General features: G+C 37.5%; 1 protein-coding gene across 1 annotated transcript; it reads left to right on the top strand.

Moving 5' to 3' along the window:
• Nucleotides 1-5,471: 5,471 nt before the first annotated feature.
• Nucleotides 5,472-14,675, top strand: LOC139720886 (guanidinoacetate N-methyltransferase-like). The gene is made up of 4 exons (XM_071632215.1): nucleotides 5,472-5,672; nucleotides 11,680-11,889; nucleotides 13,115-13,293; nucleotides 14,487-14,675. Exons 1-4 carry the CDS (start codon nucleotides 5,486-5,488, stop codon nucleotides 14,625-14,627), a joined length of 717 nt encoding a protein of 238 aa, XP_071488316.1. The 5' UTR covers nucleotides 5,472-5,485; the 3' UTR covers nucleotides 14,628-14,675.
• Nucleotides 14,676-18,882: the final 4,207 nt, after the last annotated feature.

Raw genomic sequence — 18,882 nt, 5'->3', positions numbered from 1 at the left:
ACTGAAGAATTTGTTAATATTTTGCAACTCTTATTCTATTTGATATTAACACAATCTGAGCATCAATTATACTATCAATCTCTTTGACGATGAGCCATTATTCATGCGTCAGCTTAACACTCAGTAACAACTAAATTGCAGACCAGCATATTTTTTTTTTTATCAGTTAACACGTAGCATATTGCAATATTCCTCAAGCACATAAATTCTGAAAGTACACGTGGCAGACACGAAGCAAGCGGAATAAGAATATACAAAGAGCAACAGAAAAAAAATGACAAAGAACTATCGGTCTAATACAATTATAGTCCTTATACCCTTTATTAAAAATTTTCTGTTTTCTTTTCATTGTTATGCTATATTTGTATGAGCTTTTGCAACTTTTACATGTGTGAACGAAGAAGCATGTCTCAGTCAGCCATTGCAGCGTTGTTTGTCTTTTAAGTCTTTTCTCTGTCTTTCAGTTGACAGTTGATTCTATTTTGTCATATTTATCATGTTTATGTCGTAAATTCCCGATTGTCTTTCGTTTGCTTATACCCCTTGATTGTTGATATAGTTGTGTATTTTCTCCGTATGGATGTATCATGCCAAGTGTGGAAGGCTCCGTTGTAAATAATTTTCATGTTTGAAGGGATATGAAATGCTGAGAAGATTGTTAGTTTCCTACGCAGAAAAACAACAACATATCTTTCATTCCATGTGTAAGCTTGTTTAATCGTCAATTCAGTTATTAAGCAAAATAATATACTTTGTACGCCCTCGTTTCCTAAAGAGCAAATTCCGTACTAGTTAACGACTAATATAAAGAGAAAGAATACCTTTATTTTTTTTCCACCACACCAGTGAACATTTAATCAAAATTATGAAAAAAAGTTGAAAACATTAGGAAATTGTGAAATGTTGCTATTTCATTTTTTACTTTTAATACTGAACAGTTCTCAAACAGTAAGGATGAGCTGACATGTCATCACCTTACAATTTTGTATTAATCGTGTTCAGAGAAAATGACAATATTTTTTTTCTTATTATATTATTTGAAAGGTAAGATCATGATATCATTCTAAACTGAATAACCTCCAAAAATCTAGATATGGGACTGGCGCATAATTGCCCATTGCGCTTAAACAAAAAACAAAACTGGAAACTTCCAAGATTGTGTACACAATGTGCATGGCAAGTTGTGAGGCGATGTCATCATCAACTAACTCATTCGCATGTTTATAGTGACTGATGCTGAAAAAAAAAACTGTCTTGTAAGATTAGGGCAACTTCCCTAGTTCCCTAATTTGCATCCGATTTCGATAAAATGTTCACTGTTGTGCCTAAGCACAATTTTACTCCCCTTTTTCAGATCGCTATAAAAATGGTTCGGAAATGACCTCCGGTATAACACGGCCCGGGTTTTGAATACTGTCGGTGCTGTTGAAACATAATACTAAATTTAGAAATTCATTCAACATGTATAATTTTTCATGGTAAGGTGCTATATAGCGTATACAAAGAGACAAAATATATCATCAAAATAATGATGAAAACGATTATGGAAAATTAATTCTGTAGTTATCACACTGGATCATTAGCCATTAAAGCACTTACAAATTAAATGTTGCCGTGCATTAGTGATTATTTCTTGGCTTGATCAAGTGGCTTTTGCTTGAGGAGCGATTTGTATTTCAGACTTGCCTATGTATTTTGTTATATTGTTTCTTTTTGTGCTAATTCGCTTATTCAGGAGAGAACAAATTTTCAGCAAAATTCATATATGAATACTATCTTTTAATCTGATGTACATACGTTTATCAGAAACGCATTCCTTGTTTCTAGTAATTCGTACAATCGTGCATGCATCCCTTTTAATGAGGCATATAATAATAATGATTATATATATATATGTAATAGACAGAGAGAGAGAGAGAGAGAGAGCGAGAAGGGGTCTCGTCCATTTACAACAGCAGTGTAGCTCCTTCATCATTTATATTCAGTGCGAGACCGAAAGCTCGGCAGTAAACACGCACGTTGATCACTATAGCTACGTCCACGAATGCTCTTCTTCTCGCACTGTATTTATATATATATCAATTATATTATATAATATATATATATATATATATATATATATATATATATAACACATAATATATACATTATGATTACACGTTATACATACAAACATAAGAAAACCAAAGCGACTTGTGCGAGTTGTGCATCTGTTTGTGCATTTTGTTTGTCCATGTGTTAATCCATCTGGTTATTTAATGCGCCAGACAGAATTTGTTAAAAGCACAAAGCGCGGTGCCCCTGGGTATGCAATGTGTTTTTTAAAGTGTGCCGCCATCTCTTGGTTGGAAGATTGTGTATCTGTAACAGTACGATCACGGCGGCCAAAATTTAGCTCGAGGTGATAAAGATCCTGAAGCCACGACAATTTAGTCCTTATCGTACCCTCGCGCGAATCAACGAATAACAAAATAATACTAATAATAATAATAATAATAATAATAATAACAATAACAATAATAATTATAATTATAATAATAATGATAATAACGATAATGATAATAATAATAATAATAATGATAGATAGATAGATAAATAAATACATAAATAAATAGGCCCATCACTAATTTGAAAAAGCCTTACCTTCCATTTTAAGTACTAGTACACCCCTACTTCGCACAAATGATCAGATACAATGAAGTGCTGCAATGAAGGTTTTAACAAATACCTAATCGCACAATAATGCACTTAACCATGCATAGACGTACCCATGCAAGACATGACTGGAAAACTGACTGCGACAGTTATCAGATTTTGCTTCTTAAATCATCTGTCGGATGCTTCAATGAATCAAAGAAAATAAAACAAAATTTGTCATTTGGACTAGAATCTTCCTTATTATCTCATACCCGGAAGGGTGATTTGTTAAACGTAATTGATATATCTTTTTAGGCAAATGTGTTACACTGTAATCAATCACATTATTAATCTTAATGAGGTGATTACATGCGATATGATATAAGAGCCTATAGCTGTCCATGTTATAGATTAGCTGTAAATTACTCTTTGACGGATATACGTGACATAAAATATAGGGCCTATACGAAGTGTAAATTTGAATCCCCCATTAAGTTGGAGAAAATTATTTCCATCACATTGGTACTTTTGACAATCTTACAGATACAAAATCAGTCAGAGGTGCCTATATACAAAACAGAAAAATACAAATGTCAAACTTCAAAACTTTTCCTATTTTTCGAAACCCTTCCCATACACATACAGTATATTTAACGTTATCATGGTATAATCAATTCTTAGTCCATCCAGACACAGATCCCTGGGGTACAGAATGATCTCATGTCTATAAATTAATTATGTTTGCGGTTTCCATTGTGTGGTTCAGGATACTGTATCTCATAGGAGTTACGTAGGGGTTAATTTTGGACTGCCGACTTCACTCAAATGCCTCTGTAAAACTAAGATCTATGGCACGATCACTAAAATCTGTTCGCTGTGATGCTCGCGAAGAAGAGTAAAGTCACTTTAAGTGACGACATGCAACTCGACATAGTCGTGATAGTGGAATAGCAATGCTTGCCGATGACCGATTTAGTTCGTACCTCAAGTCCAATTACTTTTTTTTCCCCCATATGATATAGGGGCATTATAAAAAGAACAAATAACATGCAATCAATGTGAAAATGCAGAGGCACATCTGTATAGTAACAAAACAAACAAACTTGTGACGAGTGTGCCCTTAACATGATGATGACATGATATTTGATATTCCATAATATGCGATGATAGTACATGTAAATGGAGATAAAAAACAGTGTAAGAACAATGACAGAGACATAGACAAAGATAGAAACAAAGACAGGGACATACGGACATTGACGACATTGACAGGGACATCAACTTCGACTTACACAATGAAAACAATAAAAAATAATAGGGACATGGGGCCCAACAGACTTGTTATACAGGGAGATTGCTACAGGGAGAGTAGGCCCTATACAGAAAATGGATAATAGAGGACAGCCATCTCATGCAGTAAAACGATTCATGCGGCTATAGTGTCTGTAAGAAAAATATTAAACATGATTACACTTTGTAGGACCCTTAATTCAGATCATCATTCGTGAAGTCATAAGAAAGTATTGTGGAATAAGACAACATGATAAACTAAGATGATTCTTTAACGTGGTTTTGAAGTTGTTGAGCGAGCTGGCAGTTTTATGGTGAGAGGCAACTCATAAGCCTATGGGAGATTTTGGGGAAAGGTAAAATTGACATTATTATCATGTTGGTATGACTTGGGTGTATCCACGTGAGATCAGTGAAGAGGAACGGATATTGACGAGAGTGCCTAAATAAAAACAGCGAGTGATTGGAAATAGGCCTAAACTATAAAGTATCTCAGTCTTGTGACTTTTAATCAATGCAATTTGGTTACTAGTATGTGGAATTTGAGATTATAGGCTTACCTATGGATACGAAAGTACTGAGTACAGGACCTTCAAGAGCGCCGCGATCTGTGTCGAATGTCGCGGGACTGAAGCATGTGATATGATTGTTTCCGCATAATATCTTATGTAATGATTTGGCCAGATAGTCCTTTTTTACATCTAAATATTTTGTCGAGTACGTACTATAATCAGGCTTTATCTATAATCAGGGCCCCGTCTATATAAAGCCTTCAAATCAATCACAAGTCCCCAAATCAATCGCAACTTGCATTGCAGCTCACAAGAAACTTGTGATTGATTTCTATCACAAGTCTTTATAAGACAGGCCCTAATTTGTGAAATTACACGCATTACTCAATGATGTTGCTAGCCGGCTGCTACGTACTGTATTCCAGTAACCAGTGAAGCGCAGGTGTGTGTGCACCCTATACTCTTTGTATGTTATGGCAGTGTACACGTACACAATAGCTGCGCGTACAGATTGTGCAATCATTATTGTGGTCTTTGGTAGGGAACATTCAAAGAGCTTAGATGAGTGTGAGAGGAGGGAAAAATATCTTTGAGTACACCGTAGGCCCTACATTCTAGTGAGTATCGAGTAGTCTTCGTTATCACTTACCTCTGCCCTGTGATTGTGACCTGTTCTTGATTAGTGATATCGTACGTATAGTAGTGATTGTTTGTCTTGATCGTTTTGGATACTGATGAGATGACATCGACCTTCTAACTTTTAATACATGTACTGACGACATAAAACACGTTACTAGCGTCTAATCAGTTTATAGACGCAACTGAGCATAGCCAGCAAGGCCCAAGGCAAGGGTAGCTACCTGTGTCTGCAGTAGTCTGTCCAGTTGTGATATTCACAACTCGACGAGTTGAAGTGCATGTACAAACTCTTTGCGAACTGTGATTTAAGTTACCTACCGAAGCGAAACAATTTACAAAGCTACTAAATTCGCACAACCCGAGCTCATAGCTTTTCCCAGTCTCCAAAATCACGGGAAGCAGGAATAATGGCAGACCTCATCATCGAAAAGCAAACAATATTTGACTCGGGTGAAAACTGCAAGATGAGCTGGAAAGACGCAATGGCCAACTACAATCGGTCGGACACTCATCTTGAAATTATGGGGAAGCCGGTGATGGAACGATGGGAAACACCCTACATGCACGAATTAGCCAAGGTCGCCTCTTCGAAAGGTATTGTTCGAATCTTTAACGTTCATTGCTGTTGAAAAAAAAAAAAAAAAAAACCGGAAAAAAAAATCTGACACATATTAGGCTGTGTTCTGCTAACGTTAAGTTTCACTGTTAGAATTTCAGTCAACAACATTCAATCCGACAAAATTGACAAAGTTGTAACGTTATACTCTAATCAGTATTGTTACTTTAATAGACTGAGTGATAGAGTCTAACTAACGTTAGTAGACGTCTATATAGGGCTTGTAAAACCCTAACCAGATGTTAGAACTTCTAAAGTCACAGCGAGTTTAGCCTGTTCTTCTAAGTTCTAACGCTACTAAGTAGGCCTAGTCAGAGTAAAACGCTAGTAAAAAAAAAGAAAAGAGAAAAACTAACCGTTACTAGTGTTAGCAGTTAGTTAGACAACTAACGTGTGTTTACTGTTCGATTCTGATCTACAGACTTACAGTGGTAGGACCCCTAACTCGCGGGGCGCTGTAACACAGTAACAGCCCTTTACGGTACGTATTTGTCCGTATGGGGTCGCTGCTGCGGTTATAGGACCCCTTACAATCGTTTAGACTGCTAACGTTAGTGCTAGGGCTAGGTAGTGTAGGCCTAGTAATCGACGGGAGTGGCGCCACGGTTAAAATGTAGGGCCTAGATAGAACTAGATAAGTGCTAAGTTAGTATTACTGCGACCAGCCCCATACGCATATGCGTATGGGGCTGCTGGTCGCAGTAGGTCCTATAGGGGTTCTAGTGCTAACAGTAACAGTTTACATTGTAGTTTTAAGACACTAACAAGTACCGTAGGCCCTACTCAAACCGTTACTACTCACTAGAGGAATTCTGTACAGACTAGTAAACTTAGACCCTACTGTGCTATAGTAGACGATCTAGCTAACAGTTACTGAGTTAGGGCTAGGCATACAGTGTTACTAACAGTTAGTAGGCCTAGGCCCTAGTGCAATGGTATTGGTACTGGTAAGATCTAGAAATCTTACCAGTATTTACACTTTTTTACAGTACTTTAATGGGATAGTCTACTGTCTGTACGTGTTCACGTTAGATGTCGTGTTAATACTCGTGCTAGTTTAACGTTTAAGGCCTGCTTACGGCCTTAACTGAGTAGGATCTAATACTAACGCCACATAACGGACACTAACATTAACAACACTTTTTCTGCCTCTAATCTATAACGTTAGCGTTAGATTTAGAAACTCTAAAACTGAGTAGAACTAACGAGTTCTTTAGTACCTGGTACCGGTACTACTACAGTACTAGACTGGTATGTAGACCAGATTCTGTTTCATAAAAATTCAGGTCTCTAGAAACGTGTTAGGCCTACTTTCCCTTTGTTCTGGAAATCTACATTAGATCTAGGTTTATTATTTTTTAGTTGGTCGGGGATGACAGCATTGCGAGACTTTTAAACACATCTTTCTTTTTTTTAAAGTTTCTAACATGTAACGTGAAGTAGGGTAAACGATGAAAGTGTCTGTTTGGTGTTAGTGAGTATTGTAGTGACGAGGACGAGGGCATTCACGGGTTTACTGTACACTACACACAGGAGTGCCCCGGTAGATCTACTGGAATGTGCAGAAAGGGTGGGTTGGGTGGTGGCGCGTCGCGTTAATGGGAACACCACCCTTCGTCCAAAGCCCCCCCCCCCCCCCCCCCCCCCCCCGTTTTGCCGAAAGGGTGCGTTGGGAGCGTTGGATCGCTTCGCGTTGACTGGAACCCCACCCTTCGTCCAAAGTCCCCTCAGTTTTGCCGAAAGGGTGCGTTGGTACTTGTCTTTTTCTCATGTAATATTAAAAGACGAGTTTTGAATTTATATTTAACCTTCAAACAACCATTTCAAAGAGGCTATCGTCTGGATCGGTTTACACTCTATTACCACTTGGTCTACAGCCAGTTGGTCTAATAACCAGTTGGTCTAGTCATCATTTCGTCCAATTACTGTTTGGTCTAATTATTATTTGTTGTTTAATATCAGTTGGTTAAATATAAATTCAAAACTCGTCTTTTAACCCTTTAAAGCCCAAGGGAGGGGGGGGGGGGGCACATTTTGCCCCCTACCAGGTTTTCATCCGCCACTCCTTCGCCCCAGTTTTAACCAAATTTGATGACTTTTCCTAAAATCTTATTCCAAACATTTTGATATATAATTTAGCTATATTTGATATTGCTGGTTGCCATGGCAACAATAAACTGACCACCATGTCAGTCAGATTTTCATATTTTTCTGTTCCAATTCCAATTAACCATAATAATTTTATTATAATGTATGAAATGGGCGTTTCTTGGCTGAAATTTGCTGAAGGAGCAAAATATGAAGTAATTATGGCCCTGAAATGTTTTTCCTATTATTTCCTTTGTTTTTCTGTGACAATGCCATAAAACAATAGATATAATAGAGATACTTGAAAATAACAGTATTTTCAAAAGATTGCCATTCTATTTTGTGTCATTTTGATTCCTTCACCCAAGTTATTCAATTCAGTTCAGTTCAATTTTATTTCATATTTCCTTTTTCTCAAAGATGACATTACAAAATTATTGACAACAAAACAAGAGTACAAAATATATACAATCATGTCTTTTGATTGTAGAAGAAAAAGAAATATACTTGACACAAATGTACATGGTCACATCGTATGAAAATGTCACTAGTAAGTATAAGAAATATGATGGGGCCTACATAAAAGCTTTAAAGCTTGTAAAACTGTAGGTTCCCGAGTTAGGCATATAATTTTACACGGAGAACGGATATGTTTGTCTTGACCAACTAAAATTACACCAGTACAAAATATCGATGAGTAATAAACTAATGAACCACATAGATATCGCACAAACCAGACTGCATACAAATCTCGCAGTGTTTGAATAACAAAAATGCTATATTATTAAAAGATGTATCGGTACCATGAAATCACTTGAATAACTTGGTGCTGCGGACAAGGACAAAAGACTGGGAGCATAAAAAGGTTGCTAAAGGCTTGGTAGTGTGTATCCACTAAGTAATAACTGTTTTAATTTGCGTTTGAAGGTGAATAAAGATAAGGAAGAAGTGATATCTAGAGGGAGATCATTCCATTATCTAGGTCCAGTAAATATAATTGTCTTCTTTGCAAAAATAGTGCGAGTACGGGGAAGGTGATAGGCGTCACTCTGGCGAGTGGGATAACAGTGGATAGAACGATTCCTTTTGAACATGGGGATAGAAACAGATGGTAATTCATTAGTTGTCAGTTTATACATGAAAATTCCGAGATTATAATAAAATAAGTCTGAAATTTTCAGAATTCTGTTTTGATGGAAAAAAACAATTGGTATGGGCAAAATATCCGGCGTGGTTATACCTCTAATATAATTTGTTTATCACGTTATCAATCTGCAAACTTAAAATTCCGATATTAAGGGAATATGAAATGTGATAGCTATGCATGTACCTATCCCAAACAATACATCACAGGTCTCACAATGTATTATTTCTTTATTTTGTTATGAATAGCCCCCCCCCCCCATGTGGTGACCTTGAGAAATTTCAACCATAAAAGATAATGAGCTTTGACTTGCAGATCATTTGCGGCAAATATGAAAAATATTGGTCTATGATAAGACATATATACTGGGGATAAAGAAATTATACAGAAAAATCATGTTTTTAGCATACTTCCTATGTATTTCTTTATATGTTGGTAAATAGCGCCCTCTATGTGTGACCTTAAAAAAATCAAGTATGCGGTCATGTAGACTATGAGTTGCTCTACCCATGTGCCAAATATGACGATGAAACATCAAACAATAACAAAGTTATATAGGGGGTGGGGCACAATGTGCCCCCCCCCCCCCCCCCCTTGGGCCTGGGAAGGGTCAAAATAGCTTGGGCTTTTTTAGGGTTAATATTACATGAGAAAAAGTACCAACGCACCCTTTCGGCAAAACCGGGGGGGGGGGGGGGCTTTGGACGAAGGGTGGTGTTCCCATTAACGCGACGCGCCACCACCCAACCCACCCTTTCGGCACAAGCCGAGTCCAACGTTCAATAGACACTAACAATTAGTAGTGGCCTATCAAAATAATAATGATGGCTAGACCAACTGGTTATTAGACCAACTGATATTGAACAGTCTATTAGACCAACTGGCTGTAGACCAAGTGGTAATAGAGTGTAAACCGATCCGGACGATAGCCTCTTTGAAATGGTTGTTTGAAGGTTAAATATAAATTCAAAACTCGTCTTTTAATATTACATGAGAAAAAGTACCAACGCACGCTTTCGGCAAAACCGGGGGGGGGGGGGGGGGGCTTTGGACGAAGGGTGGGGTTCCAGTCAACGCGACGCGACCCAACGCTCCCAACGCACCCTTTCGGCAAAACCGGGGGGGGGGGGGGGGGGGGGGCTTTGGACGAAGGGTGGTGTTCCCATTAACGCGACGCGCCACCACCCAACCCACCCTTTCGGCACAAGCCTGCGTGTGGAGGGTGTGGGATCAAGGAGGGGGATATAACCCTCTCATACGAGGGAGTTTTTGCATTGTTAATGTTATGATTGTCATTCACCGATTTGGCGCACACTTTAGGTGTTATAAAGTCCTCAAAGTAAGTTCTGTAATTAAAGTTCGATGTATCATATTTCTCTTATACCCGCATCATCTTCATTAAATATGACATAAGAAAGCCTGATTAATCATCTTTAAAACGACACCTCTCTTGCTATGATTGGGTATTCTTGGATTCGTTGGAATGTGCAAAACAGCTAAGTATGGGGACAGATTAAAAGTGAAAAGTCGCAAAAATTCTGCTATTGATAATAATAGTTTTGGTGGAAAAAGTCCAATGGAATAAGCACTGCTAAAATGACAGAACTTTCAAAAACTCCCATTTCCTAGACATTAGATGACTGTTTCGTCAACCTTTATGTTTTATTTGAATCTGCACATACTACTGCAGTTTTCAATTCATGCACGAAGCCTGGAATTTAATGATAATCTCACAATGCATTCTTTTGAAGCACATTCCTTCCCTGAAACGACAAAGCAAATGGGAATTATAATGTTTGACATAACACGTTTGCTCTATTTTGCAATATTTCACATTTGACCTTCCCTCATACTCGGTCATATTGTGCATTCCAGGAACACCCAATCGTAGCAAGTAAGGTGTCATTTATATAATATGTTTGCCCACAACATTTTCATGAGGAGGAGGGAAACTGCCCCTTCGCTCCCGTAGGATCGTCGCCTCTGATCATCCCTGGGCTACCATGTATCCTGACTGAGTCATCATCGTTTGCCGTTTGGTTTCATTTTGTTTTGTTTTGTTTTGTTTTTCGTGGGTAATTTTTTTTTTTTTTTTTTAGATGGTCTCGAGTGGTGCTCGGCATAGCAGGTATGCTGGTACATGTATGGTATATATTTCAACATCTGAACCATTTATTTTTTAAAGTCGATATTTCTATTTACGAGCGAGCAAGTGACATGCAGTATACCGAAATTAATACAAGTGCATATCACATTTCTTCTTCTTTCATTTTTTATGCCAATTTCAGAGGGATGTTTGTACGGGCCATCACCTCTTCCCTCTATGCCCTTGCTGGCAGGGTACACTAGTATAATTATGCGCCTTGAGCACACTACAGAGTGTATGTGACGCAATGAAGTCGCATATGAACACAGTCATTAGATTATTATCAGAGGGTATTGTACGGTTCGCTTTCTTCAGGATAACCACAAGCCATCATAAAGGTGCAATGGAAATAATAAGCATTCTATTATGCTCTGTGATTGTTCATGAGTATTCCAAGTCTTGAGATCTCGGAAATTTTACCTCCCAGTCCCAATCAACACGAATGCCACAAAGGTCCTTAACAATATTATACCAGTCCTGTACTTCGTCATTCACTCTCAATTTAACCAAAACTAGGCCGGAGGGCCCCCCCCCCCCCCATTTTTCAGCAGTCCATCTTATTTGTAATTTTGAGTATTTTGTGTTTTATAATGTCGCCTTTCAAAAGGGGGTCGTGTGCTGGAAATTGGTTTCGGATTAGCCATTGCGGCCACCAAGATTCAAAGAGCCCCGATTGACGAGCACGTCATCATCGAATGCAACGATGGTGTGTTGGAGCGCCTGGAAGAATGGCGCAAGACGCAGCCCCGCCCGGTGACACCTCTCAAGGGATTCTGGGAGAATGTAGTACCAACTCTATCGGACTGCCAATTCGATGGTACATGCAATGTTTGTTTTTTTTATTGTTTTTTTTAACAGATATTAACACCATTTAAACTACTGCTTCGCACAATTGCATACATGTATGTATGTATGTATGTACGTATATAAATATGTAAACAGTACTGAGAGAAGATTTATCTTGTTATCTATTTTGTTTTTACAGGTACTGGTATTTTCTATACTCCAGAGTATCATTGTCATTTTCTTTTCTATGGGTTGGTCCAGAGTGGCAATCGTGATGCTCCTTATCTTTTTGTTTAATTCATTTATTTATTTATTTTTACATACGCGACGTCTACTGCTACCCACGCCTACATTTCGACAAATTGGCTGTCATAAGACGTGTGGCAATGATATTTCATTGTTCATTCAACCTGGATATCATAAATTGCTAATATTCTAGAAGAAAATGTATTTTACCTTGGCAAATATCAAAATCACTTATGATTCTCACATGTCCCTTTCTTCTTTCAATTTGCCACCAGGGTAGTACTGGTATCTGCAGTAGTGAGAGACGATAAAGGGGTCTAAAAATAGTTTGATTCCCAAATCTGGGTACTTTTCCAATGTATTTATTCACTGCTTTTTCGACTTCAGATACTCTTTGTACGTCTGCTTCATTGTCAGTCTTTCCGTTATTCAATCTGTTCGCAAGAATTTTCCCTCGATATCAAGGGATAGAGATACAAATGTACAAAAACGAGTAGATAAGCTTATGAAATAAAAACAAAACCAAAAAGGCAGTCAAATAAACGCTCTTAAAATTTTGTCATCAACTGGCAGCTCTTCCATTGGTTCAAACAAAATTTACGGAAATAGTCCTTTTTGTTCTACAGTTCTGCAGCTACAACCCTTTCCCGCGTGAACATCGTCATTGCTGGGTTATTGCAACATTTATATTCACCAGCTGTTCGCTGAGACAGTTAGAAAGATGTAATTGCTTCTTTTGTAGACTTACTTCTACAGAACCCTCCAGAAAAAGAAAAAGGAAGAAAAAAAGAAATTGCATGTAGATGTATGTGAGGTAAATGGGAAAGTCGTGAAGGGATAACATCGCCTCGTCTTTAACTTTTGAAATCTGATATCTTTCAGATTTCATACCCGATTTGTAAGAAATGTGTTCTTTGCCGTTTCAAGTTCATTCTTCTCTTCTCTTCTCCCAGAATACAAGCAGGCCGTACAGTGACGATTTTTTTAAATCATTATTGGTTTGTCACCAGGCATACTCTACGATACGTATCCGCTCTCAGAGGACACTTGGCACACCCATCAGTTTGATTTCATCGAGAACCACGCCCACCGACTCCTGAAGCCTGGAGGGGTACTCACCTATTGCAATTTGACCTCATGGGGCGAGCTGATGAAGACCAAGTACACTGACATCGAGGAGATGTTCAAGGTACCACACACTATGTCCAACATTTTCTTTGTTTGTTTGTTTGTTTTGTGTGTTTGTTTGCTAGTTTCAATTTTGTGGTCTTGATCCATGCAGGAGTACAATCACTGATTCAAAACGGGAACGTACTAGTAAATATCATTATCTGCTTACGAAGGAGAAGCATTCCATAGATAGGGAAAGTCATTTATTTGGCTGCGATATCATGCTGAAAGAACATCAGCTCATTTGAACTACTCATGAGATGCGGAACATGTAGCGTTGATCTTTTATAGCATGTAGTATCATTAGTGATTGAATAATAAGTATGTAGTGGGCATACGGTCCCTGTATCTTTCACTTCATTCCGATGTACATGTTGTATAGAAGAGGGGAGGGGTTGTATGACGTTATTGAAGCAGTGTGCACTGAATTCGATTTCTTGAAAAAAAAAAATGCTGCCTTTGTTCAGGGTGCCTCTACAGCCCAGAGAGGTTGAATTGTGGGGCATACATGTTTATATTAATGATGAGTGGGTAAGTAAGTAGGCCTACCTAATTCAGATTCTTCACTTTGAAAATTGCTAGATTGTTGTGACGGTGATTGTTGATGATTGTTGATGATTTATCTCAAGATGGTTGCAGTTTTGTCTCAGGGGCAGTTGAATAGGGAAAATAAAAACCCACTAGATTGGATAAAGAACAGTGAGAATTCAATTTTTCCATCTGCATTCTCTTCTATATCCTCACAGCTCACTCTATACACACAAAGCAAACCATCCTTATGTAGATGTCTGCAGATCTTCAAATTGGTATCCATTTGGTAGCAGTCAGGGGGACCAACCAGTCAGTTAGGGACCGCAAAACGTGTTTCTTAAGAAAATGATAATAGTAATGATAAACTTTAAAGAATAATAATTCATACACGATTATAACTAAGCCCAGAACTGTCCGAGAGTCAAATCCAGGAATTCTTCCCGTCGAAGTGGGTATATGTGTGTGTGTGTGTGTGTGTGTGTGTGTGTGTGTGTCATTGGGTATGTTTGTGGGAGAGGGGAGCATTCCCCCCACCCGGCTCGCAGCTCGTGAGCGTCATAAAGGTCCAATCCCGGACGAGTCCCTTCCTTAATAGTGAATGTCTTTGAGTGAGCGCTCATTGACTGTTTGGTTGGTCTCTGCTTGCTTTGATAACGATCTCTTTTTGCTGTTGTTTTGCAGGAGACCCAAGTTCATCATCTGGTGAAAGCTGGCTTTGCTGAAGAAAATATATCCACGGCGCTCCTGCCGATAAGCCCTCCAGCTGAATGCCGCTACTACTCCCACAATTTCATGATTACACCCACCATTGTCAAAGCGTAAATCTCTCCAGGACGATTTTTTATTGTTTCCAATATCAAGTTTTCTACATTTGAGGCTGATTTTGATTGTTACAAGAGTTTAGCAGTCAACTTCCTTGTGAACGGAAGGACTGTTTCAAACTCGATTTTAATATTTTACGATTGTGATTGTTGCAAAAGGTACATACGAACATGACAAATGAGCATTGATATTACCCCCCCCCCCCAAAAAAAAAAGAAGGTATAATCGCAATCATAACTGTCATTACTATCTTATCAAGTAGGCTGACTATTTTTGCGATAACCAGTGCAATCAGTAATGTCATCGCTGATGCTTCAAAGTGTACCATACGCAGCTTGGAGGGGTGCAGTTCGCTGCATTTGTTTCTTTCGTATATTTCCTGTAACGTCATTCATTCATATAACTATTATTCTGTATTGATTCTATCTTGAACAGCTGAAAGTAGTATACTAATTTGAAAGTTGTAATTTACTGTTAGATCACCTCACTCACTAGAGTGCATGGCTCACAAGTCCACATGACATAAAATGGAAACCACAACTACATGTACGTGGCATCAAATGCCACACTTATATGTAAGGTAGAGCAGTTAATGAGCTTCATTAATGAGCTGATCTTGTGATGAATGTTTAGGGACAGTATAGCTTTAAAAAAAAAAAATGTTCGTATGACTGCTATGTCAAGCATAATTGATGGCCTGATAGAATTTCGAAATTTAGCAAACAGGTTTATACACTCCAAAATCATCAAGCTTAAAGCGGTGCTATTGACGAATGGTCTTGTAGATGAATTTGTTTGCATGATCTTTGAAAATAGAACAAGAAAATACTTTTGGTGTTATTTCTACCCTGTAATTAGAACATTTCAGTATATACTAAGTATATCGCATTGTATCCATTGATATTCGATCACTGGAGACCCATGTTTTGGTACGATTCGATGCATTTAAGTCTGTTTGCCTGTTCTCGTGTTGAGTGTATTTTATTTCTCGCACTTTTCTGTACTGGAAATAAAAACACTATAATGTTACAGCTAAACTTAGTACAACGTTGGTTGAGAGATGAGACAAAAAAAAATTACTTCGATTTGTCTATCAATACATACGTTACGATAGTTTTTTGATATTGCATTATCATTAACATCATCTTAATATGATTACATCACACAATTTCCTGATATAGTCGCTGACGTTAAAGGAGAGAAATTACTAAGAGGTAGTTGACTCAGATAATTATGTTGTAATTATATGCTGGGATGAAAGGCTTTGTATTTTACCCAACTCATGCCAAAGTATCGGAAATCTGTGAATGTTTTGAAAAAAAAGTTATACATTTATGATTAAATGAGGCATGTTATTAATGACTTTTTAGATTTGACTATCGAGATTTTGAGTTCAAACCTATGCCCAGTACTATTTCTGTGGTATTCTATGTTATTTGGAAGGGCAAGAAATCGGTATTTGGCGGCTTATATCCGTCGTGATAATGTCACTGCATCATCATCATTAGCGTTGTTATCTAAGATTTCATTTCATTTGATTTGTCATTTCATTTCGTTTATTTGGCAAAATATAAAACAATATACAAATCATTACAAAGAAACAAATACATGCCAAGAAGTATTTGCTTTGCAGCTGGAGCCCTAAAAAAAAAAAAAAAAAAAAAAAAAAAAGGTGAAATACGCTCAACCAACACTTGTGATATGGACCAATTCATACACAAGATCAGTCCAAATTGTACGTACATAATTCATCAGTTAACTAAAACAAAAATATACCTTGGCTTGATTTGTTGACACACACACACACACACACACACACACACACTCGCTCACACGTCCATCCTATTAAAGTGCACAGAGAATAGGATATGAGAGAAAGAAAGGCAGAGGAAGAAAGGAACTCTAGTCAGTCTCGGATACCATCTGTCTAAATACACTCTGTTTGTATAGAACTTTAAACCTGGAAAGTGTATTACAGTGTTGCAGTAGATTCAAGGTCACCATCAATAGAAAGGTTAACGAAAATATGGTGAGCATACCCGGGTGGGATATGAGTGGAATGAGGAACTCGGATGGAACACGTTGAATACTACACACAAAATATTTTGATATTTAAGCAAACAACAAAACATTCAGTTTGATTAGATTTTAAAAAAATCTGTTTCTGTGAATCTATATACTTGCATGTGTGTATATAATGAGTAGGTTGTCCACGTGTTGGCGAAATAAGATAAAAAACAAAACTGGAACAAAGTTCATGCTGTATTCACCAACGGTTTATTCTTGCACACAAATTTTCGGGCGATACGCTCTTTCTCAAGTGCTAATACTATATTATCTATATATCTGTATATATATATAATTGACATTTTGATCTCAATATATATTTGTGTATATCAATATATATAAATAGTATATATTGATATGTTATATATATATATATATATATATATATATATGTTTATATATCTATATATAGATAGATAGACAAGTGTGTGTGTGTATTGAGAGAGGGAGATTATTAGAAGAAGTTAAAAATGATAATTCCAGCAAGTGTTATATACTTAGTACTCATTCTTGGCATTGGGAGAGAAGGAGAGCAAAAGATATTGGGTTGAGGAGAGAAAGAAAGAGAGAGAAGGGGGAGGCGGCAGCGTATAGTGCAATACAACGACATAAACATGAGACGAGTAAGGCCTGTAGTATTTTCAGTGAATTTTTATCATATGAAACTACAACCACATGGCATACACAAGAGTGTATCTATTATACTTTTCCGAAAATTACAAATGACAGTAATTCAAGGATATTTCATTTTAGTGACTGTATCCTTGCTACTGTGACAGTCACATTATCCGCAGTGTACCATCTTGGTTAAACACTTTCTATGATATTCTTTCAAATGTGTGGGTAGAGTTAAGTTAAACATTAATCTTTCTTTGACTGTGGTTATCAAATTACAACTTTAAAGTTTGGATATCATAGTCTGAATGCAAGGCAAGCGTTTATCCTTAAGAACCATTACAAAAGGTTCTAGAGAAGTTGAATTAACCCATTTAGAAATATAGTATACTAACCTCATTTGGAAAAAAAAAAAAAGAAAAACTAGGCCTACAAGTTAAATCTCCCATAAATGTTGCTGAACAGCAGAGCATTCAGATTTGATACAGTAACATTAGGGAAGACTTCTGTGGCCTCGTGTTTTTCTAAAAATAGCATTGAATATTAACGAAGCAATATTCAAGCTATAGGATTGTTGTCTGCGTTCCGCTGACCCGATCAAACAAGGACGTTGAAAGAATAGGTCCAATTCTGTTATATTATTGCACTTTGGACCTTCGACATAATCGGCAATACCACTGTGAACACGGCAGCACTATTCAGAGTACCGTCATTTGCTCCAGGCAAAAGAATGGATTCACGAGGAATATCTCGATCTCTTTCACTCTCCAAAGCAGCATATCATTGGATTATGAATTTTTATTGCATTGTGCTATAACGTGTTTTCATCTTTACAACTGATATGAATACCACTTCCATGCACGTGTATAAAATGACGAGGCAGTTCAGTTTCAGTTCGCCTGAAGGCGTCCAAAGGTTTTGTTTGTTTTCGATCTTGGATTAGAAGCGTAATCGTAAAACGTGTGATAGTGTCAATTGAACGGATCAATACTTGTAATTCTAAAAAGCTTCGGGAGACCTTTGTACGATCTCAACCTTACGTAGTCTCGATTAAAGGTAATGAATACATCGCATTTGACATCACATTGTTGCATTCTCAACCAAGTACTAAAATCATTCCACACCGGAAACTATTGTCCTGTATTATGAAAGTCATTCACTCTATATTCGAAAGCCTACAAAATTAATGCTTAGCAAAATAATGGATGCTACTTTATGGGCAGCTATAAACATTTCGGAGTCCTTTCGCATCATGACATACCTTCAACAAACTGTACAATAATAAAGCAATCAAAATAACTTTGTTGCCGTTTTGAGGTTGGATATAATCACGTTATTAGAGAGGAACCTCATAACCCTTGTCTATAATACATTAAGAAGACTGCTGTCCGGTCTAGTCAAAGACATCAAGACATTGTACGGACGGTGCTACATTTTGCTTTTCCTTCTCTTCGTTTTCATACTGGTACATTGCAATCTCTGAGCATCCATATACAAGTATTTCCCATATCGAATGATTATATCATTATACCACAACTGCAACCACGGCGGCAGATTCTAACAGTGCGTCGTT

Source organism: Diadema antillarum, unplaced genomic scaffold (genome assembly GCF_040938485.1).
Source record: "Diadema antillarum isolate AM-2024a unplaced genomic scaffold, OU_Dant_1.0 scf00000134, whole genome shotgun sequence".
Taxonomy (NCBI): domain Eukaryota; kingdom Metazoa; phylum Echinodermata; class Echinoidea; order Diadematoida; family Diadematidae; genus Diadema; species Diadema antillarum.
Note: the sequence above shows the minus strand (reverse complement) of the source record. Positions and strands in the feature narration are given on the sequence as shown.